Consider the following 25,310-nt stretch of genomic DNA (forward strand, 5'->3'; position numbering starts at 1 on the left):
AGCCAGCAGCTTCCCCTTTTCTGCCCTGCTCCGGGCGCTGGGCTCCCCACCTCAGTGCCTAGGAGCAGGGGACGGCGGCACCATGGCCCCCCGCGCGCTTGCCACCCGCCAGACCTGCTGCTGCTTTAACGTCCGCATCGCCACCACTGCCCTGGCCATCTACCATGTGGTGAGTGTGCGGGCAGGCGCGGGGAGGCTGTGTGTGCCTGTGTGTGCGTGTGTGTGTGTAAGAGAGAGGGCCCTGACCTACGGACGCCTCCCCCCCGCCCCCGACCGTGGGAGTACCGCCACCCACCACCTCTCTCTGGGACCCTGGACAGATCCCGTCCCTGCCCTGGGCCTCAGTCTCCCCCTCTGTCAAACGGCAGGGGGCCTTGCAGCCGCCTCCGGAGGGTAGCAGGGGTGCGAGAAGGGGCCTCATTCCAAGCGAATGGAACTCACCGTCTCCCCGAGGCTCAGTTTCTGCCTCTGTGAAATGGGACAACATCACAGTCGCAAGGTTCAAATGGAACGCAGCTGGGAAAGGCTGTGGAAGGCAGGAATGTGTGCAGAACTGTGGACTGGGACTGTTGCCCGGGTATGGGGTTGGACCTGCTTCTTCCTGTGGGGGGCCTGGGCCGCTGGTGGGGAGGAAGGTGGGGATCTCTCCCCTGTGCTCCTAGCAGGGAGGGAGGGGGCTGGATCCTCTTGTGGATAGCTCGGCACACCACCGCCTTCTCTCCACCAAAGAAAACTTGAGGTCTTGTGCTAATGGGTAGGATGGCTTGCCTGGCCCACGCTCTGGAGAAGGAGTGGCCCTGCGGTTCCCCTTTGGAAGCTGGTGTGCACAGCCCCGGTGTGGAGCCTCTCTGTCTTCTCTGAATGCAGAGTGACTCTGGGTGAACCACAGCCCCTTGGGGCTGGAGGCTCCCCTCTCCGTCTCGGTGGGTGAAAGTTGGGGTCTCTGTTCAGTCCTGCCCAGATCATCCCGCCACCGCCCAGCTCCGAGCCACACCCAGCTCCCCCAGACCCAGGCACTTTCCTCCTAGGGTGACTCAGGGCCTGTGGTTAACAGTTCTCTCATGAGCCTAGAAGGGCTTCCTCAAAATTAGCCTAAATCTGGCATTCTGTGGTGGGCTGCTGTAAGCTGCTTAAGCCTGGCTGCATCAGCTTCCTGTTGCGGGCAGGGCTGCAGCCAGAGCCTGGACGTCCGAGGGGTGGTGCAACTCAGCCGTCAGCGCACAGCCTCTGGATCCACGCCTGTGTGCAAATCCTGGCCTCGCCGCTTCCTAGCTGTGCAGCCTCGGGCCGCTTACCTAACCTCTCTGAAGCCCAGTTCCCTCACCGAAAATAGTACCACCTCTCTGATAGGGTGGCTGAGAGGATCAAGGGAGTTCCCATCTACAAGGCGTATCAGCAGCACCGGATGCAGAGGACGTGTTGTTATCAGCGTGCATCAGATGCAGCGCCCACGGCCGTGTAGCCGGACTCAAGCTGTCAGACCCCAGAATGCGGGTTTGGGGCGTTGCTCCTGCCAGCGTGAGAGTGACCCTGAGAGATGTGAAGGGCACCTTGGCTGTCCCCACACCAAATCCTTAGGGCCTCTTCAAGCTCTGAGATTGTGGAATGTTCTCCGAAGGACAGTGATGGACGCGGAGGTGTCCCTTTGGGAAGTGGGCCCCTGGGCCCTGACCCCAGCTCTGCTGCTAACTGCCTGTGTGACCTGGGACAATTTTCTCTTGGGCCTCAGTTTTCCCTTTAGAAAGATGTCGGGTGGGGACGGGGACTGGTTCAGAGGGTTCAAACTCCCCCCTGTTTGCGGGCCAGAAAGGTCACGGAAGTTCGTGGGGTGGGGCAGACGGTCAGCGCTGACCTGGGGGCCCCGTCCTGGGTCTGTTCTGGAAGCTGGTCTCTGCTTCTGCTGATTGTTTCTACCAAGGAATGTGGGCCCGGGAGCTGCTCTTCTGACATCTAGGGAAGCAGGAAACACAGGCTTTTATGCCACATTTTCTGATTTATTTCCGTATCGGTGATGGATTCAAGGTGAAAAAGAAATCCCTGTGCTGGCCAGACCGGGTCCATATGCAGGCTGCGTGGGCCTGGCCACTGTCCCGCACACCCCAGACTTTGCGACTCTTGAGGTTTCTTTTTTTTTTTTTTTAAGATTTTATTTATTTATTTGACAGACAGAGACATAACGAGAGAGGGAACACAAGCAGGAGGAGTGGGAGAGGGAGAAGCAGGCTTCCCATGGAGCAGAGAGCCAGACGCGGGGCTGGATCCTAGGACCCTGAGATCATGACCTGAGCTGAAGGCAGATGCTTAACAACTGAGCCACCCAGGCGCCCCGGGGTTTCTTCTTGATCCCACTGTCTGAGGTCCTCACCTGTAGGTGGTGAAGTGATATCAGTGCCTGCCCACAGAGCTGGAGAAAGTGTGGGCAAGTGATCAGGGAAGCCTTCTTGGAGGTGGTGCCCATTGGTGGAGGTGTAGAGTTTGCTTGTGGGGAGTATGGACGGGGAGGAACAGGTGTGCAAAGGGTAGAGGCTGAGGGACAGTGGCTTGTGTAGGGGACAATACCCAGACCAACCTGGAGGCTTCAGCTTGGGGTGCGGGAGGTGGTAGGTGCTCAGAGAGACAAGCTGAAGAGAGTGGACCTTCGTTGTAGCACACAATTGATATTTGGGGCTGGAGAATTCTTTGTCGTGGGGACTGAACTTCACATTGTAGGATGGTTAGCAGCATCGTTGGCCTCTATCCACAAGATGCCGGTAGCACCCCCGGGTTGTGATAGCCCAAAATATCTCCAGATGTTGCCGAATGTCCCCTGGGGACAAAGTCACTCCCAGTTGAGAACCACTGTCTGCAATGTGAACCATGGGGATCCATGGGATGTTCTAGAGCAGAAGGCATGAGAATGGGGGAGAAGCCTGGAGGATGTATGCCCGGCCCAGGTACCTCTCTGGGGTCCTTGGTTGGTTGCAATGGGGGGTCATTGTCTGGAGAAGCCTCTGTTCCTTCCCACAAAGGGCAGGCGCTGGGTGGCAGGTGTGCTGGCTGGGTCTCTAGCATCTGGTTGGAAAAAGAGAAGCTGCTGTCCAGATGTGTCGATGGCCCAGATTGTCATCATCTGGAGCCAGTCATGGATGACAACTGCACACTGAGAGCTATTCCTGGACTTGGCCTCGGCCTCTCTGGGGAGGGCTAAATTGGGTCTTTGGTGTCCTAAGACAGCGTTACACTTTATTGGTCATCAGGGACCTTCTTATGGGAGGACCCTTCTGTGTCCAAGGGCTGGAGGGCCTCCCTCAAGGTCCTGTTAGGTTTGTAGAGGGTTTCCTCGGTCATGGGTGATTTCTGACTCAAACTTGCATGTGTAGGGGAGTCAGACAACTTTCTTTCTTTCTCTTTTTTTAAAAGATTTTATTTATTTATTTGAGAGAGAGAGAGCATTCGATTCGGGGAAGAGGCAGAAGGAAGGAGAAGCAGACTCCCAGCTGAGTAGGGACCCCGACTTGGGGCTGTATCTCAGGACCCCGGGATCATGACCTGAGCTGAAGACAGACGTTTAACTGAGCCACCCAAGTGCCCCCAGAGAACTTTCTTTAAATTGGCCTCTTTGGCCCTGGCTTGTCTGGCAACCCAAAGTACATCCTAAGTCAACTGTGGGGGCGGAATCCCCAGAAGACCTTTTTGCCCAGAAATATCTCCCTCCCTGGCTACTCCCCTACTGCCTAGAATTCCATTAGAAATGCATTGCCTAGATGAAAAGCTTACACCTGCTTTAGGCCAAGGAGAGAAGGAGACTGATTGCTGGCTGTCTCTGGTTATAGGGTTGTGAAAGCTCTAATTTTTTCTACACTCCTGTATTCTATTTGGTACAATAAGCATGTATGTATGTATGTATGTATGTATGTATGTATTTATAGTACGAGCAGGGGGGAGGGCAGAGGGAGAGGGAGAGAGAATCTTAAGCTGGCTCTGCACTGAGCAGGGAACCCTATTTGGGGGTTGTCGGCCCCAGGACCCTGAGATCATGACCGGAGCCAAAATCAAGAGCAGTCAGTCAAAAGACTGAGCCATCCAGGTGCCCTGAGCATGTACTGCTTTTTAAAGTAGCCTTAATTTTAGAACGGTTTTGGATTCACAGAACTATTGTGAACACAGTACAGAGTTCCTGTACGATCCTCACCTGGTTTCCCCTGGGGTTAGCATCTTACATTAATACGGCACATTTGTCACATTGATGAGTCTACATCAATACCCTAACTCAAGCCCATGCTTTATTCAGATCTTCTCAGCTTTTCCTCCCATCTTTTTTCTGTCTCAAGATCCCATCCAGGATCCCATCCAGGATACCATGTCACGTTTATTCCTCATGCTTCCTTACATTCCTCTTGGCTGGGACAGTTTCTCAGATTTTCCCTGTTTTGGGTGACCTTGACAGTTTTGAGGAGTACCGGTCATACATTTGGTCAAATATTCATCGAATGGGACTTGTCTGATGGTTTTCTCTTGGTTGGACTTGGGTAAAGTATTATTGGGAGGCAGACGGCAGAGTTGAAGGGCCATTCTCAGCACATCCTATCAAAGGTGTGGACTCCTGACATGTCTTATCACTGTTGATGGTGACCTTGAAGATCGTGTTTGTCAGGTTTCTCGCCACTGCCCCCCCTCCCCCCTCCCCACCCTCCATACTGTCCTTTCTGGAAGAAGGTCACTTAAGGAGTGGAGAGTTATTTCTTGAGGGCAGACAAGCTACCTAATATTTGAGATATTTGGAATTTCTCATGGGAGATTGGTCTGTCCTCCTTATTTGTTCTAAAACTGCACGATTTATTTATTTACATCAGTAGAAACACATGGATATTTATTTTACACTTTGGGTTATAATCCAGTGCTACTTTATTTATTTGGTTGCTCTAGTATACTACTTTTTAGATTGGCAAAACAAAAAAAGTAAAGCAACCTCTCTTATTTAAAGGAGTCTGTCCTTAATGCAGATAAATTCTCCAGCCTGCCTTCATTTTTCTGTGCTGAGCCCTGGGCCAGGGTCCGGGCCTGACACGTCCATGGCCTATGCCTCCGGGGGCTCCAGGCCCGAGGGGAGCCATGATAGTGGCTTTGCTGGACGATGCCGACACACAGATGAGGGGCCTCAGCCCAGTCCTGGAGTGGAGGCTGGGGATTCAGGAATGGCTTCTTGGAGGAGGCCTGCGTGCTAAGGATGAGCCGGCGTGTGCTTGGGGCTGCTGGGGAGGTGAGCAAAGCCTGGGGGAGGGAAAGGCCCTGTGTTGGTAGGAACACTGAGACGTTCATAGAGCTGGGGGTTAGGGAGGGATGGCTGTGAGGTGTGGTCGGGGAGGCTGGACAGAGTTCCTCATTTCTTTCAGGCTCCATAACCCAAGCGATGGATCTCTCCTTGGTCCAATGCTCTCCTTTTAGAGATGAGAAAGCAGGGGGCCAGGAAGGTTCCTGGCTTGCTCCAGATCACCTGGAGGTAGGGCTTGTCCTGGGTCGCCCCTTCCAGCACACAGGTGTGGGGAATGAGCCAGTGAACAAACAAATGAATTCATTACCTGGCCCATGGGCTGGGGGTGGCCCGCCTGTCTGGGAGGCCCTTCCCTCACCCAGTCTTCATTTCTTCTTTATGGTCCAGCTCACAGGAAGCCTCCTCCTCCAGGAAGCCCTCCTGATTTGTCCTTCTCGGACTCTTTTCTCTTTCTGTTGCATTTTGGGATTGAAAATCAGCACTGTCTCCATCACTACCTTGCGATGTAACCTGGAGCAGGCAGGCACCTTTGCCTTCTGGGCCTCAGTTTCCTCATCTGCTCCCTGGGGCCAGGAGTCCCTGCCTCAAGGGTGACTGCTTTGAGGTATTGAGCTGATGTGGCCCCATTGGAGTGAGGGGCTACCGGCTGGGGCCCAGAGTGGGCTGGGGGAGCAGACCACACCTTTGAAAGCTCATCTGTTTAGGGCCTAAAAATAGGCCCCAACTGCCGGGTGGGGAAAGCCCCAGATGAAAGTCTGTTAGAGCCTCTGCCTTCATGCCTGATGCCTCCATGTGGTCTGTGCCCTTTCTGAAGGTGTGAAGAGGCCGGCGGTGGGGGTTGAGGGGGCCCAGGGGCCCTAATTGGAACTGAGTTACACTGCTCATCCCTTCTAACTGATTTATTTATTTATTTATTTATTTATAAAAAAGATTTTATTTATTTATTTGGCAGAGAGAGACACAGCGAGAGAGGGAACACAAGCAGGCGGAGTGGGAGAGGGAGAAGCAGGCTTGCCGCCGAGCAGGGAGCCCAACACGGGGCTCGATCCCAGGACCCCGGGATCATGACCTGAGCCAAAGGCAGACGCTTAATGACTGAGCCACCTAGGCGCCCCCACCTTCTCACTTATAAAATGTTGGAGGCCCACACAGCTACTTGAGGAGGTCGTTGGACCCACTGGACCAACTGGGGCCTGCACACAAGGTCCCCTGGGGGCAAAGTAAAACATTTCCTGTGGCACCAGGCCTGGAGGGCTGAGTGATGGAGGTCTTTGCCCTGTGAGGTGGGTGAGGATAGGTCAGACCCCAGGCTGGGCCTCACCTCTCCCCACTTCCTTGTTCTCAGGCCCAGGGGAAGGGAAGGAAGGGGCTTCTGGGAATGGGATGTGGGTGGTGGTCTCAGCCTTCAGGAATCACCTGGGTTGAAAGGAGCCATTGCTGTCAGAGCGCCATGGCTAGGGGAGGCACAAGCTGGGAGGACGGGGTCCTCCCATTCAGACTGGGCCCCACCACTGGAGGGTGGAGTCCGGGGGAGCTGATGGTTCTCGGTCACCACCCTGACCCTGAGCCCCCTAGGAAGTGAGGCTTTTATTTTGAGCCCAGGGCAGTGGACCCAGAACCCAGACTTCACTCTGTGCTCCCTGCGGGGCCTGTGCTGGTTTCTTATGGGGAAAGGGGCCACAGAAGCCAGAAACCTTGACGAGGCAGGAAGCTGAGCAAGAGGCTGCGCAGGGAAGGGTGCTGGCTCCCTGCGCTTCCAGCCTGCAGCCCTGCTGTGAGCCCAGGGCGCCCTTCCCCAACCCCCAGCCTCAATCTCCTCTCCTGGCAAATGGGGGCCAGTGACGCCAAAGTGCAGGGTCATTCTGAGACTCACAGGAAACCAGGTGGAGGCACACCCAGCACCTCATGAGTACCCCACAAATGGCAGCGAGCACCGGAGCCTCCATTCGGCAGAAGAGGGAAGAGGCTTGGAGAGGCCAGTCAGCTTGGCAGCCTGTGGTGGATAAAGAACGAGAGCCTGGTGGTCTTGCTCGCGGCCCAGACCGTGGTGGGGAGGGCACGCTTCTTGGCAGTGACGGGGTAGGGGTCACCTGTAAGATCCAAGGGGCCTGGCTCGTCGAAACGTGGAGCCTACATGCAAAGACACAGTCTCAGTTTCACTTGCAAAATGGGGAGAAAGTGGGAATAGCAGAACTCGCCTCACAAGGCTGAGGTGAGGATGAAGGGCCGCGGGCATCCCGAGGAGGCCCTGGCCTCTGCTGAGTGCCCAGTGGTTATAGCAGTAGCCCTCATGGGGGGCCTTTGCTCTGAAGGTAAAGAGGGAATTGATGGTTTATGGGAATGGTTTGGTTGCAGGGTGTTTCCCCAGATGCTCAGGAAGTGGAGGATGATGGGGGTTTGGGCCAAGCCTGGAGAATGACCCTGAGCCCCACCAAAGGGGCACCCCCCCCCCCCCCCCCAACCATGGAATGGCAGAAGCCCCTGGGATTCACTGGGCCAGGAATTTCACGGAAAGTCCTGCCATCCTGTCTTCTTTCTTAGGGGCCGGTCTGAAAGGGCAGAGGGCAGAGGGCGGGCCTTGGTGGGCTGTCACGTGCCGGGGTGTGTGTTTGTTGGGGGGGGGGGTCGCTGAGGATGGTACACTGGCTTGCCCAGGCAGCCCGGGCCACAGCGAGCTACTCCCCATGTGGTGCTCCTGCCATGGCACTTCTTCTTCTTCTTCTTTTTTAAGATTTTATTTATTTATTTGAGAGAGAGAGAGATTGAGCGAGAAAGAGAGAGCACAAGCTGTGGGGCAGGGGCAGAAGGAGCGGTAGAAGCAGGCTCTCAGGAACCCCGGGTCATGACCCGAGCTGAAGGCAGACGTTTAAGTGACTGAACCACCCAGGTGCCGTCCACCCCTTTTTAAAGATTTCATTTACGTCATGGCACTTGGTATGCTACAGGGCGATAAACCGAGGCACACGCCATCTGAATTGCGTTCTCTGGGAGCTCCCCGCCTTTGGACAAGCTGTTCTTTCTGCCTGGAGAGCTTTCTCCTGGCTCTGCCGCTCCCGAAGCCACGCCCCGGTGAAACCACCGGCTCCCCCATGTCTTCTAGATCCTTCCACCAGCCCAGCCACACGGCAGCTACCATTTCCTGGGGGCCCACTGGGTGCCTGGCACATGGATGACCCCCAAGTCACAGTCCCCAAGAGAAACTTCTTGCAGTTTCCTGAATGGGGCTCGCCCACTTTTTTTTTTTTTATAATAAAGATTTTTATTTATTCACTTGACAGACAGCGAGAGAGGGAACACAAGCAGTGGGAGTGGGGGAGGGAGAAGCAGGCTTCCCACCGATCAGGGAGCCCGACGTGGGGCTCGATCCCAGGACCCTGGGACCATGACCTGAGCCGAAGGCAGACGCTTAACGACTGAGCCACCCAGGCGCCCCAAGGGGCTCGCCCACTTTTGCTTTCGCTCCTGCCCTTCCCTCTGCCTGACACACCCATCCCACTGCCCCTTGGGAGAAAACTTTAAGACCAACTGCTTCTCAGAAGCCTTCCTGAAGCTTCTAGTCCTGGACCCCGAACTCTCACAATTCACCCCCATCCCAGGGCAGCTCCCCACTCCCAACTCCTGGGGCCCCGTGGACCCTGTCTTCTGGCCTGGAGGCCTGGAAGCCGGATTTATCTTTGTGATCTCCTGACACGTAGTAGGTGCCTGCTAATCTCTATCTTATTTTACTTTTGCAAACCTTTTCTTGATGCGCAATTTACATATCACAAGCGTACATCTTGATGAACTGTTTACAAAGTGAACACACCCATGTAACCTCCACCCAGATTGAGAAATAGGACGAGACCAGACCCAGAGGCCCTGGGTGCCCCCTCCTCATCACCACCCTCGCCCCACTGGCCTCTTTCAACGTAGGTTCTAGACCTAGGCAGGAATGAGATTACACAGCAGGTGCTCCTTTGTGTCTGGTTTCCTTTTCTCAGCACTGTATTGGTGAGCTTCCTCTGGGTTGCCGTGTGTGGCCAGCTCACCCCCCGCCCCGACCGCCCACCATTGTATTTCATGGGGCGAATATATCACCCTGCATTTGCCTGTCCTTCTGCGGGAGGGTTGCTTCTAGTTTGGGGCTGTTACAAATAGAGAGGCCATGGCCGTGGGGGGCTTGTGGTTTGGTGTCCACACAGAAGCACTTCTGCTGGTCAGTGCGTCTCTCTTGAGTGGGTCCGTCTTCGGTAGCAGACACATGCCACCTCATCGGCTCCTCGAGGCAGCCTCGAGAGGGGGTGGACCCCTCTGTCCACTCTGCGGATGAGGGGACTGGGCACGGAGAGGTAAAGCGGCCAGGTGGAGGGCTCAGTGAATGGTGGAGCGGGCGGGGGTGGGAGGGAGGAGCAGCCTCCGTGTGGGTCGGGGTCGGGGGCGTGGCTCTGGGGCAGGGCAGCCCGGCAGGGGCTGCAGCTGAGCCTGGGCTCCTCCAGGAGGGCCCGGCAGATGATATCCGGGGTTGGCTGGGGAAACGATGCTGTGGGGGAATGGTCCCCACCCAGTTGCCTTGATAAGCCTCCACAGGAAGCATGGGGTGGCAGAGGAGGGGGTGGGGGAGGAGAGCTTCCTCTTGACGCTGATGCATCTCGTTCTCTTCTCCCATCCTCCTCCCAGACAAGCCAGGGGCCCCCAGGGAAAACAGGGTGGGCGGCTGAGCTTCAGGGAGGGTGTGATGATGAGACGATGATGACGATAATGGTTTAAATGTGCAGCAGCCCTTGGGTCGCTAGGCCACCAGAGCCGGAGGACACAGGGTCAGGGTGGAGCAGTCCTGGAAAGGGGGGGGGTCAGGAAGGGGTGCGCACTTGGGACCCACTTCCCGTTTTGCAAACTGAATTATCTGTTGGGAAAGGGTTGAGGTCGTGCCCGGGCCTGGCTCCTTGTGCAACCTCTGCCGAGTCACACCCAGGCCCCTGCTCTCCTCCGATGTAAGCGGGGGGAACGGCCTGACCTCATAGATTTGCCAGGAGCACATGAAGTGGAGGGCTAGCAGAGGGCCCTGCACTGGCTGGCACCTAGCAGGTGCTCACCACGGAGTGGGTCTCAGTAAAGGGTGCCCCCTGGCATCTCAGAGGGTGGGGCTCTGCCCGCCTGCTTCTGAGAGGGTGGGTCCCGAGCCCCTGGGGCTCCGAGAGGGTGGCCCACCTTCCCGGACTGGAGAGTGGTGTTTGAGCCCCAGAATCGGGGCGTTCTTGTCTCCACCACTGTCAACCACGATTGTCGTCACCGCCCTCCTATCAAGATGTCGCTGTCAGCAGCAACGTCATGGCCATTTTACCACTGCAGTCGATTACCGCTTCCCAGCATGCCCACTGGGCTTTCGTTCATCACCATCCATCACCTCGCCTCAGCCACAGTCACCTCTATTACTGCTGCCCACGTCATCGTTACAGTCGCCAGCACGCCAAACCCTGCCGCATGACAGCCAGCCCCCATCTCCCGGCATGGCAGCCACTGTCAGCCCCAGCCGGCCAGCACCTTGCCCACGATGTTCAGCCAGGGCACCGCCGCCGTTCTGGCCCGGCCGTATTCACTAGCGCCCCCGTTCCTCCCACCGTCCCTGATGCTGCTGCCTCTAGTTCGGCTCAAGCTGTTGGTCGCTCCTCAGAACCACCAGGCAACCCAAAGAAATTCTCCCGGCTTTCTGGCCACTTCCCCCATTGCTGAGCTTTGGGAGGTTGTGTTTGTTACTGAGAAAGAAGGGACAGGCTGGGGATGGGAATGGGAACCGAAAGCAGGAGGAAGCAGAAGGAAGAGGTACAAAAGGGGAATGGAGAGCGGGGTGACGGCAGGGTGGGCTGAGCGTGGTCAGCACCAGTGTGGTCTTGTCGCGTCAGCCCCGGCTCCGTGTCAGGACCGAAGCTGACTCTGGTTCTGCAGCAGACTTCCTGTGTGAACTTGGGCTGGTCACTGCATCTCCCTGGGTCTCACTTGGGCCCTGGTAACATCCCCTCCCTCAGGGCGAGGCATTCCCGCCCACGGGTTTCCCTGGATCTGCCCTGCCAGCCTCTGGGCCTCCGCGTACGGTGTTCCTTCTTCCTGGGATGCCTTTTTTCTCTTCTCTGTTGGGAAACTCTTACTTATCCTTCAAAACCCTGTTCAAACTTTTCCTATTTGTGAAACCCTCCCCGAGTCTTCCAGATGGTAGTGATCACTCCCTCATCAGGGACCTGTAGCCCTCTGCATGTCCCTTGTTGTGACTCTGAACACACCGGTCACTGGTGGTTTCCCCTGGGGACCGTGACACCTTCAGGCCAGGCCAGGGTCAGTGGCTTTGTTGGACAGGGCCTGGAGCCACTATGTGCCCCGAGGGTATTTACTGGGTGAACAAACAGAAGGAGTGACTGAATACTTACACAGATTAATGAACGCTGCCTATCGTGTTCGTTTATGGAGCACTTGCTGTATGCCTGGCTCTGTGCGACCGTGTCATTTGACCCAACAGCAGCCCTACGAGGCAGGTCTGGTTATTGTCCCCATTTCCCAGATGAGGAGACAGGCTCGGAGAGGTCAGTGGCTTGCTCAGGGGCACAGAGCTTTGGTTGGGCCCAGGACTACCCGAGCCACACACCCTAGCTCTACTCTGCACGACCCCGCTGCTGAAGAGGGAAGGCAGTGAGAGACACTGTGCTGGTGGGGGTAGGGGGGTAGTGGCTGTTGTCTCCCGGGCTCGTGGGAGGAGAAGAGCCCTGTCCTGTCCCGGGAGGTCGTGGGTCACAGGAGAAAGCAGCTCTCTGTCCCAGTGGGTACCGGCAGGGATGGGGGTGAGGTGAGGGGCAGGTGAGGGCCAGGGACCTGGGACATCTGGAACCTAGGGGCCTCCGGGCCTCTCCCAGCATGCACTGCAGGTAAGCCAGGTACTTTCCCAGAACTACAAAGGCTCTTGGTTAGGGACGTGGGTGGACCGGTGAGGGCCTTCTGATGAGCAGGGCCCAGCTCTGGGTGGGTCACCCTGGGAGGCCTCGGTATGAGATGCCATAGTTTGCAGGAGTTCAATCATCCCCGTGGCCCTGGGTGCAAAGGGGGGTGCCTCTCCTCATTGACCAGAGCAGGTAAACTGAGGGCAGGGTGGAGCCACGAACTGGCTAGGGTTACAGAGCCGAGAGGCAGGGTGGGTGGCCTCGTGCCCCAGTTGCTGGGTCCCTGAGCAGGGCGTGTCCAGAACTGCCTGGGGAGGGTGGGCAGATGGTTGGCAAGACCAGGGGCTGGGTCTACTCAGCCCTGGGTGGAGCCCCAGACCCTCAGGGCATGGGCACCCCGGTTCAGATCCCTGCCGGGCCACGTGAGTTCTCCTCTCTGAGCCTCTGTTTTCTCATCTGTAAAACGGGGGAAGTGTTGCTTCTCTTGCAGGGTTTCGGGAGACTGTGATGTAAGCCTGTGTGTGCAGGTCTGAGCACACAGTAGGCACTCAATAAATGTCAGTTCCTCTCCATCCCATCTTCTAGGGAGCTGAGACTCCTGTCTTTCTCCCGGATTGAGGCTGGCGTCTTCTGCCGAAGGTTAGGGCCCAGCAGAGGGTCTGAGGCCGATTCTAAGGTTGCCTGGCTCTGAGACTCGGGGCTGGTGCCTGCCATCTACGGGCCTCAGGGTTCTCATCTGGCAAATGGGGACAGAGTTCTCTCCCTCCCCTTCCCGGACTGTTGAGAAGGTAGAAATGGAGGAAAGGCTGAGCCTGGTTTTAAACCCAGGTGGTTTTTACAAAAGGAGGACTGCTTCTGGCACCTGCTGTTCCGGGAACAAGCTGTGGGGAGGGAAGAGATGGCACCGCTCTGAATCGGCTGGGGCAGCGGCATGGGGGTGGGGAAGGCGGGCAGGCTTCAGGCAGAGGCCGGAGCTTGGGAGGTGCAGGAAGGACAGTGGAGGGCATCCAATCCAGGGCCCATTGGCCTGGGCTTGAATCCTGGCCCTACCCATTACCGGCTGGAGGCCACAGACAAGTTACTGGACCTCTCTGAGCCTTGCTTCACTCGTGTGTGCAGCAGGGGTGGGAGTATTCAGAACAGCCCTTTCGTTGGGTTTGGGAGGATTGTTAGGATGGTGAGGGGAGTGCACCTCGGTCAGGGGGTACGAAGTCCTCTCCCTTTCTCTCCCCGGCTCAGGATCATAGGCTATGGTGGGAGAGGTAGGGGGAGGGTAGCTGGGGTGCTAGTGGCAGGGTCATGGGCATAGCGGTGGGGCTGTGAGAGATGTTCAGGGCCTGAACTGAGGGGCTGGGGACAGCGGTGGGTCAGCACTGGTCTCCAAAGAGGGCTGATGCCTGAGATGGCTGCTGGGGCCTTAGGAGGACAGTATTATCAGCATTTCCAAATTTTTCAACTATATTCTTTATTAACTTCTGCATTTGTGTTTGTGTTAGGATGTTCATGATAACCAGAACAGTAACGCATACATATAATTTTGAAAGAAGGAAATATAGAGGATGTGTTCAAAAGGTTTTACTGACATAGGTGCATGATCAAAATGCCTACAGCCTCTGGGGTACGGGCTAGCGGGGACTCTGAGATGTTTTGGGGAGTGGGGTGTGTGCAAAGGCGCCAGGAGACCACTGGAGGATTTGGACTCCAGCCTCCACTTTGTCCCCAACTTGCTGTATGTCCTTGCACCTAACCTCTCTGAGCTTATCAAACAAGCAGAGGCTCTTTCAAGCAACTGGAGCTTGGGATTGTCTGATTCTGAGCTTCGTTCCAGATCTCAGACAATTCTGGATTCTTGGGACTGCTGAAGTCTTCTCTTGCCACACCTGGTAGATACTCATGTGCCCTTCTAAGCGCAGCTACGTCTTATCTGTGCTCTGCTTGCATACCCACCCCCAGGGGGGGAGATCACCCTCTCTCAGGGTGCCCTGTCCTGTCCTGGATGAACCTGTCATCTGCCTCCCTTCCCCCTTCCCTCATTAAAGGTGAAATTGGGGAGGGCAGGGCCTGGAGCCCCCAGGCTTCAGGGGCTGAGGAAGCGGCTTTTCTCTCTTGGGGCTCTTTCCCGTGGGCGCCAGCCACAGCCCCCACAGCATCTGCCTTCCCTTCGGGGCTGCTCTCAACCTTTTTGGTGAAACAAAGCCTTTTTTGGTTCACCCTGCCACAGGAGGGGGCAGCTTGAGCGAGCTTGCTGTCCACTCCCCAGCACCTGCTCCTGGTACATTCCATCACCCCATGTAAGCTCACAGCAGCCAAAAGCAGATTATGTTTGCTGAGCACCCACTGTAGGCCCCTAGCTCAGGGCTTTGCAAATACAGTGCAGTTTGTTCCTTACTAAATCCAGTGGTTGCCAGTTTCCAGATGACAAAACTCAGAGGTGAAATGACTTGCCCAAGGTCACATACTGACCTGGATTCAAATCCATCTCTGTCTGACTCTGGAGCTCAGCTCTTCATCACTCTTCTGTGCTGCCCCCTGAACAGACTGTAATGTGGCAGGAAGACAAATTGAGACCTGTGTCTGAGCTAAAAAAACCCCACACAGTCAGCAAGGGGAAAACAGATGGTAGGTATTTGGTTGCCTGTCAGCTAAGCATGAGTTACTAGTGCAGGACCACCCAGAAAGCCAATGTAAACTTAGGCCATATTAAAAGAGGTAGGGCATCCATTACAAGGGAGGAGATAGTCTTGTGATTCTCAGTGTGGGCAGATGGTTCCTGGAGAATTGTGTGCAGTGGTGGGGGAAGGGCAGAAGGCTTGCTGCAAGGACATGGACACACAGAAGACTGTAAGTTCCCCTGGCTGGAAGTATTTAAACAGAGGCTGCATGGCACAGGAGTCTTGTGTTGGATGGCGGAGGGCACAGGCAAGGTGACCTCCAAGGTCCTTTCACACTTCAGTTTTGTGGCTAGACTCCAGTTGTCACCAGGGCCACAACACTCAGGCTCATCAGATTTGGATGGGGTCCATTCATTTGTCCATCCATCCATCCATCCATCCATCCATCCATCCATCCATCCAGTACAGTAGCTAGAGCAGTGAACAAGAGAGACATAAGCCTTCCCTGCCTGGAACCTACAGTCCAGTGGGGATAATAGCAATCATAATAGTGAGCATAGGTACTTTAAATGAATTATTCCATGTGGCCCCACTACAGGTATTATTATCTGCATTTTGCAGATGGAGAAATTGTGGCGTCATGGGGGATAGGATTGGCAGGGCTCCCCGGGGAGTCACGGATCAGGTGCTGGCAGGCCTATGTGGATAATTCCAGGAACCTGAGGCTCTGTGATGCTCAGATGCTGTGACTGAGATCCTATAGTGCCCAAAGCCTGTTGGTGAAAAAGGGGGTGCAGAAGAGGGATCCAGTTACTGATGGGAGCCCTCAGGTCCCCCAACCTTGACCTTCAGTAGCCACAGTTGTTGTTTTATTGAGACCCAGCTCTCCTGGGATGTCCTCACTTACTCCTCATAATAACCTTCTTAGGTAGCTACAGGCACTATCATTTTACAGATGGGAAAACTGAGGCATAGAGAGGCTGAGTAACTTGCCCAAGCCCACACCGCTGGGAAAAGGGAGAAGGAGCTTGAGCCGTCTATCTGTACAGGCCACACTTTATCCAGGATGCTCCATGGACCCAGCCTTCCGGCTGTCTCCTCCAGGAGCCTCCTTACAGAGGCCCCCCACCCCCCCGGACTGCCCCGTCACCAGGGTGGGAGGGGGCAAGGGTGGAGCTGTGCAGACCCCACTGATGGATGTTCTGTGTGCCCCCAGATCATGAGTGTGTTGCTGTTCATCGAGCACTCCGTGGAGGTGGTCCATGGCAAGGCGTCCTGCAAGGTGTGGCAGACGGGCTACCTCAGGCTCGGTAGGTCCTGGGGGGACTCGGGAGTGGGAGGGGCAGGTGTGGGGAGGGGCCCTGGATCTGGGCAGACTGGCTGGGGTTTGACGCCCTGCCTCTTCCCTTCTGAGCCACAGGTCTTTCCTCTGCAAATGGAGACCTGTCCCCATCCAAGTCTCTAGGTGTGAGAGCAGAGAGAAGGATGCTTTGCAAACCTAACCAGCTTAGGAAGGTGACAGCAGGCTGCCCACCACCCTGGAGTAAGACAGAAACTCCCCATGGTGGGATCCCACCCCTCTGGCCCCTCTGACTCCGTCTCGAAGCACCCCCTCGCTCCCTGCTCCTGCTGTGCCGACCACACGGAGCTCAGCCCCGTCTCAGCTGCCTGGACTCCTTGTCACTTGGCTCGCACGCTGACTCCTCAGAAGCTTTCCCCAGCCTCCCTCTGGCTAAAGCAGACCCAAGCCATCCTCCCACCCTGCATCCCGTGTTACCCGAAATGTTCTGTTTGCTCTCTTTGTAGTCCCCCAAGACTGAGAACAGCAGGAGGGCAGGGCCTGGGCTTGCTCCTCACTGTCATAGCCCCCACAGCAGTGGTTCCCAAAATGTGGTCCTTGGAACCTGCGTGGGGGTCCTGGGGGCACCTCTGGGCCCTTCACTGCTCTCCCTTGCCTTTCAGCCAACCTGATCTCCAGCTTCCTGCTCATCACCATGCTCTTCGTCATCAGCTTGAGCCTGCTGATCGGAGTGATCAAGGTGAGGGCTTGATCGGGGGAGGGGAATGGGAGTCAGGACCTGGGAGCTGGCCAGGAGCCCCAGCTACCCTCCTGCCCCCCCTCCTAGTCACACCCACTGGGTGGGCAGCCTTGGCTGCCAAGAGGGTGGGAGGTGGGTAATGTGGGAGACTCCGCCCCCTGCACCCTAGAGATCTTCATGCTTGCTTACAGTTTGGAAAGGCTCGTTTCCATACCAGGCTTCTCCAGCTGGAGGCCTTGGTTCCCTACTAACGCATAGCCTCCATGGGTGGGGGTGTGCACACGGGTACTTTGGTTGTACTAGCCGGTGACCCACATGCTTGGAAGCTGCAAATGCAAGCAGGGAATGTTGATAGAGAAAAGAGGAAGGGTCATTTCGAGGCGTGGGGAGAGGGGAGAAAGCAGTGGGTTTCGTAATCAGTGAGAGGAACCAGAGCTAGGCGAGCATCTGGCTCAGTTCCACCCAGCTAGCTGGTGAGAGAGAAAGAGAGAGAGAGAGAGACAGGCTGTGGCTCAGCCGTCTGTGAAGAAGAACCAGTCTGTCCCTTGGCCCCGGGGGGGGGCAGGAAGCCAGGGCCTCACCACACAGCCCCTGGAGCAGGACCCAGCAAGAGCATCCTCCCCGGGGAGCCAGTGGCCTGGCACTCGCAGGCCAGCAGAGTGGGGCAAGGAAGGATGGGGGGCCGCTTTGGAATGTGCCCACCTTGCCTGCACTGCCCCCACCACCCCCTCCGCTAACAGCACCCTTCGGAAGCTCTGTGCCCCAGGGAGTGATTGTACCTTGTGCAGGGCGGGTCCCGGGTGCTCGTGCAGAGACGGGCATGGTCCAGCTGGAAAAGTGGACCGGGGCGTCCCAGAAGACCCTGAGATTGAGTCTCAACTATTCTGGCTGCCTCCCGAGTGATTTGAGACAGCCACGTGAGAAACCACAAAACCACCTCTTCTGTGATTTTGTCCCCAACGGCGGGTTCGTGTGCACTCACACTGGTCACAGTAGTCACTTGCTTGAAGTTGAAGGAGAGGGACTTCAGCCTCGGCCTCCCAGGGCCTCTGACCATGACCGAACACCCCAAGAGTGGTCCAGACAGAGGAGGGTCCCACCTGAAGCTGTGCGAGCTTCCCCCCTCCCCCCACCCACTGGACCTTTGCTCATGTTGGCCCTTCTGTCTCCAGTACCCTGCCCATTTCCCTGGTGGTTCTTTCCAGACCTGGCCTCGGCGGCCCCACCTCTAGGAAGTCCTCTTTGATGCCTTCTCATCTGTAAAATGGACACAAAGCCCTTCCTGGTTGGGTTCTTGAAACTCTGCTTCTGGAGGCCTGGGAGCACTTATCTCTGCAGATGGGGACACTTCTCCCTGTCTCCTGGGACACCAAGATGCCTGGCACTTGGGGCCTGAGTCTTACCTTCTCCCCGTCCCAGAACCTCCCTCAGGGGAAGGCATGTGGGTCCATGTGGAACGACCTTGGCCCAGCCAAGAGGGCATGATTTGGGGAAGGGCCATATTACCTAGGGAGGGAAGGGAGCTGCCGGGGAGGGGGGCGCGTGGGGGCCCCAGGCTGCGGGGGACTCCCTGACAGTGCTGGTCCTGTCTTCTAGAACCGGGAGAAGTACCTGCTGCCCTTCCTGTCCCTGCAAATCATGGACTTCCTGTTGTGTCTGCTCACCCTGCTGGGCTCCTACATCGAGTTGCCTGCCTACCTCAAGTTTGCCTCCCGTAGCAGCCGGGTTGTGAGTACCCAGCCCTGCCCCACGTCCTGCAGCCAGCCAGCCTGGGGAGGTGGCAGGGGCTCTGTCCCCTGGGCCCCTCCCTCGTTGATGAGCCCGAGCCCCATCAAATCACGCCAACTTTCTTGCTCTGTAAAATGTGCCTGCAACGGCTCACCATCCCCATGTGTTACGGTTATGAAGTAAGGACAGTGTATACAGGGTGGTCGACACGTTGTGGGCACTCGGCAAATACCAGCCACGTGTGAGTTTACACTACAGGGAAGGGCGTGTGCCCATTTCCGTGCCCAGCCCCTGCTTTGTCCCTCCTTTGTAACCAAGTAAAGAAGGAAGAGAAAGTTGATTAAAGCCAAAGATGAACATCCACAGGGCAGATGCCCGTGACGGAGGTGCCAATCCCTGACTCGGCTCCCCAAAAGTTACTTTTCAGACTTTCCTTAACTGTTGTCCTAGAAGAGACTGAGTTGCTGGCCCCGGGCTGGGCATGAGGAGACCCTGGTCGGAGGCCAGGTCCTGCTACCAGCCCTCAGCGGGAATGTCTAAAAATTGGGTATCCATTTCTTTCTGGGTCCTGTGGGTTGGAAAGTCCCCAGTGTCTCTGGCTGACTGTCTCTTGAATAGCCTGGGGATCTCTGGCTTAGGGTTTCATTGCTGGTTTGTCTCCCTCCTCCTGCCTTTGCCCTCCCAAGAGCCCCTCCAAGGTCCCACTGATGACCCTGCAGCTGCTTGACTTCTGCCTGAGCATCTTGACCCTCTGCAGCTCCTACATGGAAGTACCCACTTATCTCAACTTCAAGGCCATGAACCACATGGTGAGTATGGGCCAGGCACCCGCCCCCATCACGGGCTGTGTGGCCCTGAGCGAGCTGCTTCCCCTCTCTGTGCCTCTGTGCTTAGGCTGGGTGCCCTAGAGGTGGAGGAGGATTCTTGTGTAAATGATTGATTGAGGGAGCGCTCTCGGGAAGACACTTGAAAAAGAGAGGGAGGAGCATGTGAGGCAAAAGGAAGAAGCCAGACAGACGTGTGACTTTGGGGACGGCCTTGCCCGATCCCAGAGGGAGCCCTAGTCTGTGAATTGCGTTGCAGAAATGATGTCCATTTTTTTATGAATGGAGAAAGGGGCACTCAACACATCTCAGGATGGCCCCGAGGCTTCTCTGCACAATTTTAGTGCACTACACCATAAAACTAAAGAGGACTGTCTGACTTCTCCAGGTCCTCCATCTACATCCCTTGATCAATGATAAAATAGCTTGGCCTTTTGCATTGTCTTCTATATAATCCCATGTTTTGGTTTAATGTTGGATTTAATATTTCACTCCAAAGTGTGCATAAGCACAACAGAAACTGAACACAACCCACAATCTCATTCTCAACACTAGAGATTATTGTGGCCATATAGTAAATGATTTTGTGACGTTCATGTTTCAATTCTATATACACTCTTAAGGCATGATGAGATTCTTGAATCAATGAAAATCAGAGTTATCCCCAAGCGTAGTGACTTGAAACAATACACAGTTGCTATCTCACACTGTTTCTGAGGACCCGGAATGTGGGAGTGGCTCAGCTGGGTCATTCACACTCAGCGTCTCTCATGAGGTGCCCGCAGAGATGGGGCTGGGGCTGTGGATGCCAAGGGCTTGACTTGGTCTGGAGGGCCCACTCCCAAGATGGCTTGCTGGCATGGCTGGGGTGTGCCTCCCACGTGTGTCAGGACTGGGTGCTTCTGTCAGTGAGCCTAGCCTCTAGAGAAGGGCCCACTGCAGCTGGGGGCTGGGGGCCAGGGGCTCCAGCCAGGTAAGAGCCAACTGGGTGGTTGTCCGCTGCGCCAGCTTCCCTTGGTTTGCTCGCCTGTCACAGGGGGCTGATGGTAGGTAGTGCCGGCCTCCTAGGGCCCTGGCAGGGGTCAGCCAGGACAGTGGCTGTGTCATCCTTCCACGTGTGGAGGCTGGAAGAGTTTCTTGCGGACAGAGGCACTGATGCAGCCTCCAAATCTGTTGCAGAATTACCTCCCCAGCCAGGAGGGTGTGGCTCACAGCCAGTTCATCAAGATGATGATCATTTTCTCCATCGCCTTCATCACTGTCCTCATCCTGAAGGTGAGAGGCCCCCTAGCATGGCTCCGGGAAGGGTGGGGAGCCCACGCTAGCTAGGCCCTTCCGTAGCAGACTGTTAGGAGGCAGGGAAGTCTTCCACTGTCTTCTTCTGCTGCCCTCCCTGCTCTTGGCTCCTTCCTCCAGCCCTCCCACACCAGCTCCTTGGACCCCACTTGAGATCCTTGGGGACACCCCATTGAGAGGGAGGGGATCTGTGAAGACCACTTGCGTTCAGGTGTCAGGGACTTAATGTGCAACCCAGAGACACCCTGATCCAGGGAAGGAGGAGCTGTTTTGTCTCAAATCAGACCAGAAAGTCTTGGATATGAGTCCCAACTCTCCCCTTGCTAGCTTTGTGTGGTTGCCTTTCGAGTCATTTCTTTCTGGGCCTTGGGTCTCATCTGTGAAAGGGACAGAATTAATATTGTTTTGCCCCTGTCACAGCTTTATATGATTCAGGCACCAAAATGTAGATGGGTCCTGAGGTCATATTACTAGAGGTACGGTGATGTAAACGAGGGAGGGGAATGGTTTTATTCTTCTCTGAGGTGGTCAGGCCCAGAAGATAGAGTCCCATGTCAGGTCTCCACTCTTAGAGAGCTATGATAGACTGGGGAGTGTTAACCCTCTGCCATCTGAGGGAGTCAAGGAAACCAGGGCAATTCAGCTTGGAAAGAGGTGACTCAAGGGGTCTCCAAATACCCAAACGATGCTCATGGGGATTCTAGAGGCCAGCACTGGAGCCTGAATCCCAAAGCCCCGGGGAGGCTGATGTCGACTCAGCAGAAAGAAGGGCTTTCAAGAGTGTTCTTTTCTGATTGTGAAAGTAACATAGGATCATTGTAGAAATTTGGAAACTACATATGAGCAGAAAGAAGGCAATCAGCTCACCACCCACCACCACTCGGAGACCAGTGCTCCTGATACCTGGGCCCATTTCCTCCCAGTCTTTCTGTGTGTGGGTGTAGCTGGACGTCACTGCCTCCTTTTACTGGCGGCCCTGGGCAGCCTCATGCCATCACCTAATGTCAGCCTGCAAACGGAACTTCCCTCCTCTGAGCCTTCCCTCAAAGGAGGGGCCTAGCACAAGGGCTTCCGTGAAGTGCAGTGAGAACTTTCCTGAAGGCTTAGGGGAGCCAGTGCGGGGGGGCGGGGAGGGGTTGACGTCATACACCCTCCTGGAGAGCGACTCCCCAAGGCCCACCGCGTAGCTGTCTCCCACACCCCTCCAGTTCTTTATCCTCCTTGCGGGGAGTTCTCTCTCTGTTCCTCACTCTGCCTCATTGGCCACCCTCCTCCACCTGCCTCCTACTTCATTCTTTTATAATTCATTTTATTTATTCCTGCCACCTGCGTCCCCATCATGGGGGTTCCATAAAACAAGAGAACTTCTGGGAGACAGGACCCACTCTCCTTACTTAGGAGGCAGTTTGGGGGCAGAGAGAGACCTATTGGCTATTGTTCCTTGAACAGGTCCCTGGGGGCTTCACTCCCCACCCTGAAAACCCCCCCAGTGCTTATATCCACCGTTAAGAGAAACATCACCGGCCATCTCAGGAGGTAGTGAGCTTCCAGGCCCAAGGGGGTGGAGAAGGACGATTTGCAGGACCATTGCCAGGGAGGCTGGTGGGGGGGGGCAGAAGCTCCCCAGAGCCCCCTTCTGCGCAAGTTAGTGGAAAGAGCAATCCTCAGAACACCTGGGACCAGCAGGTGAGGTGCCCCTCCACCAGGACCAGCCAGATGCTGCCTTCTGGGCTGATCTGGGGCTGCCCAGGAAGTGCCCAGCATCTGTCCCAGGCCTGCCGGGGCAGTGAGAACGGTCAGCAAAGCATGGTCTGATCTGGCTGTTTCTCAGGTCTACATGTTCAAGTGCGTGTGGAGATGCTACAAATTCATGAAGTACATGAACTCAGCTGAGGAGAGGAGCTGCTCCAAGATGCTGCAGAAGGTGAGCCCCGTGGGGGGTCAAGTCCCAGCCCTGCCACTCCCTGGGTCAGCGGGGGAAGGTCTCTCTCCCTCCCTGGGTTGCGGTTTTCCCCTTGTGAGATGATGGGACCGGAAGAAATGTGAAGATCTCTTTCGGCTCTGATAGTCTAGGATTCTATTCCTTCATGCACTCACCATTTTCTGCCTCTTACTCTCTGTTGGCTTTGTATCCAACTCTGGGGGTGCAAAGAAAACTGAGATGCCACCCCTTCCTAGGGAAGTGTAGAGCCCACAGAGAATCCAGACACAGAGATCTGAGTGCAATGAAGCATGAAGCATGGGGGAAATGGGAGCATGGAGTTGGTACCTGGCCTCATCTGGGGTATCAGGGAAGGCTTCCTGGAACGGGTGACACTTGATCAAGTCTTAGACTGCAAGTTGATACAAGTTAGCTGGGAAAGGGGAAGGGGCCTTCTAGGCAGAGAGATGAGGTGCACTTAGAAGCAGCTCATTAGACACATGATGGGAAAAGTGCAGCTGGTTTAAATTTCTGGTGTCACTTTCCTCATCTGTAAAATGGGGATTGTATTAGTCAAGACACTTTTAGTTGCAAGTGGCAGAAACCCAGCTCAATCTGACTTATGTGAAAAAAGGGAATTTATTAACTCCCAGAACCTGAAGGTCCATTGTAGGGCTGGCTCACGGAGGCTGGCTGAGTTGTGACATCTGGATGTGATCTCATCCTCTCCATCTCTTGACTCTGCTTTCCTCAGTGTGGGCTCCATTTTCAGGCCACCCTTTCCTCAGGGTGGCAAAATGGCTGCCAAAACCCCTAGATTGACATCCCACCCTCTCAGCAACCCCAGCAGAAAGGCCCAGGAGCATGTCTGAGGGACCAGCTTGGGTCACAAGCCTGTCCCCAGACCAATGATATTAGCCAGGGAGGTTGAAGTTCTACTTTGAGTGGTCACACTCAGATCGCATGTCCCACTCCGGATATGAGGGGTGGGACCAAGTCTTCTGAAAGCATGTGGATGGAGAATGTTTTCCCAGGGAAAATGGTGCATCATTAACACCATAAGGGGGCTTGAAACTGGACAGGCAGAGGCAAGTCTGTCCCCTAAAGCAATAGACACTGCATCTGTCTCCGGCATGCAATGTCTAGCGGAGGAAGTACCCAAGGTGTGCTGGTCATCACCATCATCCATTTTGCCAGAGATGGGGGCTGGAGCTCCTTGACTCCAGGTTGGGATCTGGTTCCTTCTGGCTGGTCCTCAGTCCCCATCTCTCTTGTTCCCAGGTGGTCCTGCCATCCTACGAGGAAGCCCTTTCTCTACCGTACAAGAGTCCAGATGGGGGCCCGGCACCACCTCCCTACTCAGAGGTGTGACACCTGCCAGGCCCCAGCCCCGTGCTGGGAGGGGCGGAGCTGTCTCGCAATCCGCTTCTCTGCTTTGGTGGCCCCTGCAGCCGGGGTGAACCACCCGGCTGACCTCAGGACAACCTGCTTGTGTCCCCCTCGCTGGCCTGCTTTTCCCATGGGGCCTGGGAGATGCTCACAACTGGGTCAACTTCAGGTCAAAAGACTTCTTGAGTCTCTTGGACATTCGGTCCAACAGCCCTCGGCTTATTGTGATCAGCCCCAACATTTGTTTAAACCGTTCGTCGTTCCCAATTCAGTGGGTTTGGTTAAACAACTTGCAACTTGACCCGTGTGACCATGTGGCCAGAAATGAAAAGCACACTTCTCCGTGCAGGGAACCAGTTTAGTCAGACCGCCACAGTCCGTTGCATTGGTTTTAGACGGTTGTCCCTTCCCAGGACAATGCGGCCAAGTCATCGTCCCTGGGTCCTTCCCACTAAATACATACGTCTGATTTCTTCAAATTGCTGGGTTCAGCAATTATGGACAGCCAACCACCAGTCGATTCAAAGCAGGGATAAAATTTAATAATAACAATAAAAATCAAATTAGCCCCAAACCGTTCCCTTTATTTGAATCCAATACCTGGTTGCCCACTCCGGTCAATCTGGTACTTCCAAGGGGCTGAGTGATTGTTAGTTCAAACGAAAATTCGGGCAGTTGCCGAACGTCATCCAGCAGCTACTTCCAGGAAATAACAGTAGTCCCCATCATCCAACTGTACTGACAAACGCACAGTTGTTTTTGCTGAAGACAGACAATCATCAGCAACAGTCGGCCACACATGGTCAGCGTAGTTGCGCAGCGGTGGGGTCCGCGACAAGGGCGGCCTCCGGCGCGGTCGTGTCCGGCAGCGAGCTGCCACCGTCCTGCAGCGGTGGCCCCATCTGTCGCCAATTCGGGCAGAGGCATCTGTGTCCTGCCCAATGCTTGTGCTTAAGCAGCAATTTAGCCCTGACATCAGGCAGGTCTGCTGGCGGGACTAAATCCACGTGTTAGTTCAATCAAAGCAGGCAAACTCTTTGTGGGCGCTCATGGCGGTGGTGGCAGAAGGGAAGGTTCGGGTCTCAACACCCCCTCTTTTGCCTGTTTCCCTGTGGGCTGGGGTTCCTGAGGGAGCTGATCCCGAGGCAGAGATAATAGGGCTATGGAGGCAGGTTCTCTGGGGTCTGAGAGGGGGGTTCAGAGGCAGAGGGCTGTGTAAGAGGCTCCCCGCCAGCACTCCCTTGTTTAATTGCTTTGTGTGTGACGGGGAAGAAGTTTCAATAAAGCAGCACCACGCTTCACTTTGGCTGATGTGGTTCTTAAAATGTGTAGGCAGGGCTGGGAGCTC

At 55.6% G+C, this 25,310-nt stretch overlaps 1 protein-coding gene across 1 annotated transcript; it reads left to right on the forward strand.

The window, feature by feature from the left end:
- LAPTM5 (lysosomal protein transmembrane 5) lies at nt 1-25,263 on the forward strand. Its single transcript, XM_025856392.2, has 8 exons — nt 1-169; nt 15,982-16,075; nt 16,728-16,804; nt 18,401-18,532; nt 19,219-19,341; nt 20,536-20,631; nt 22,484-22,576; nt 23,855-25,263. The coding sequence occupies exons 1-8, from the start codon at nt 83-85 to the stop codon at nt 23,942-23,944; spliced, it is 792 nt and encodes a 263-aa protein (XP_025712177.1). The 5' UTR covers nt 1-82; the 3' UTR covers nt 23,945-25,263.
- The last annotated feature ends 47 nt before the right edge of the window (nt 25,264-25,310 follow it).

This window comes from Callorhinus ursinus, unplaced genomic scaffold, assembly GCF_003265705.2.
Source record: "Callorhinus ursinus isolate GAN/ISIS: 27379988/994484 unplaced genomic scaffold, GSC_fseal_2.0 scaffold18, whole genome shotgun sequence".
Taxonomy (NCBI): Eukaryota; Metazoa; Chordata; class Mammalia; order Carnivora; family Otariidae; genus Callorhinus; species Callorhinus ursinus.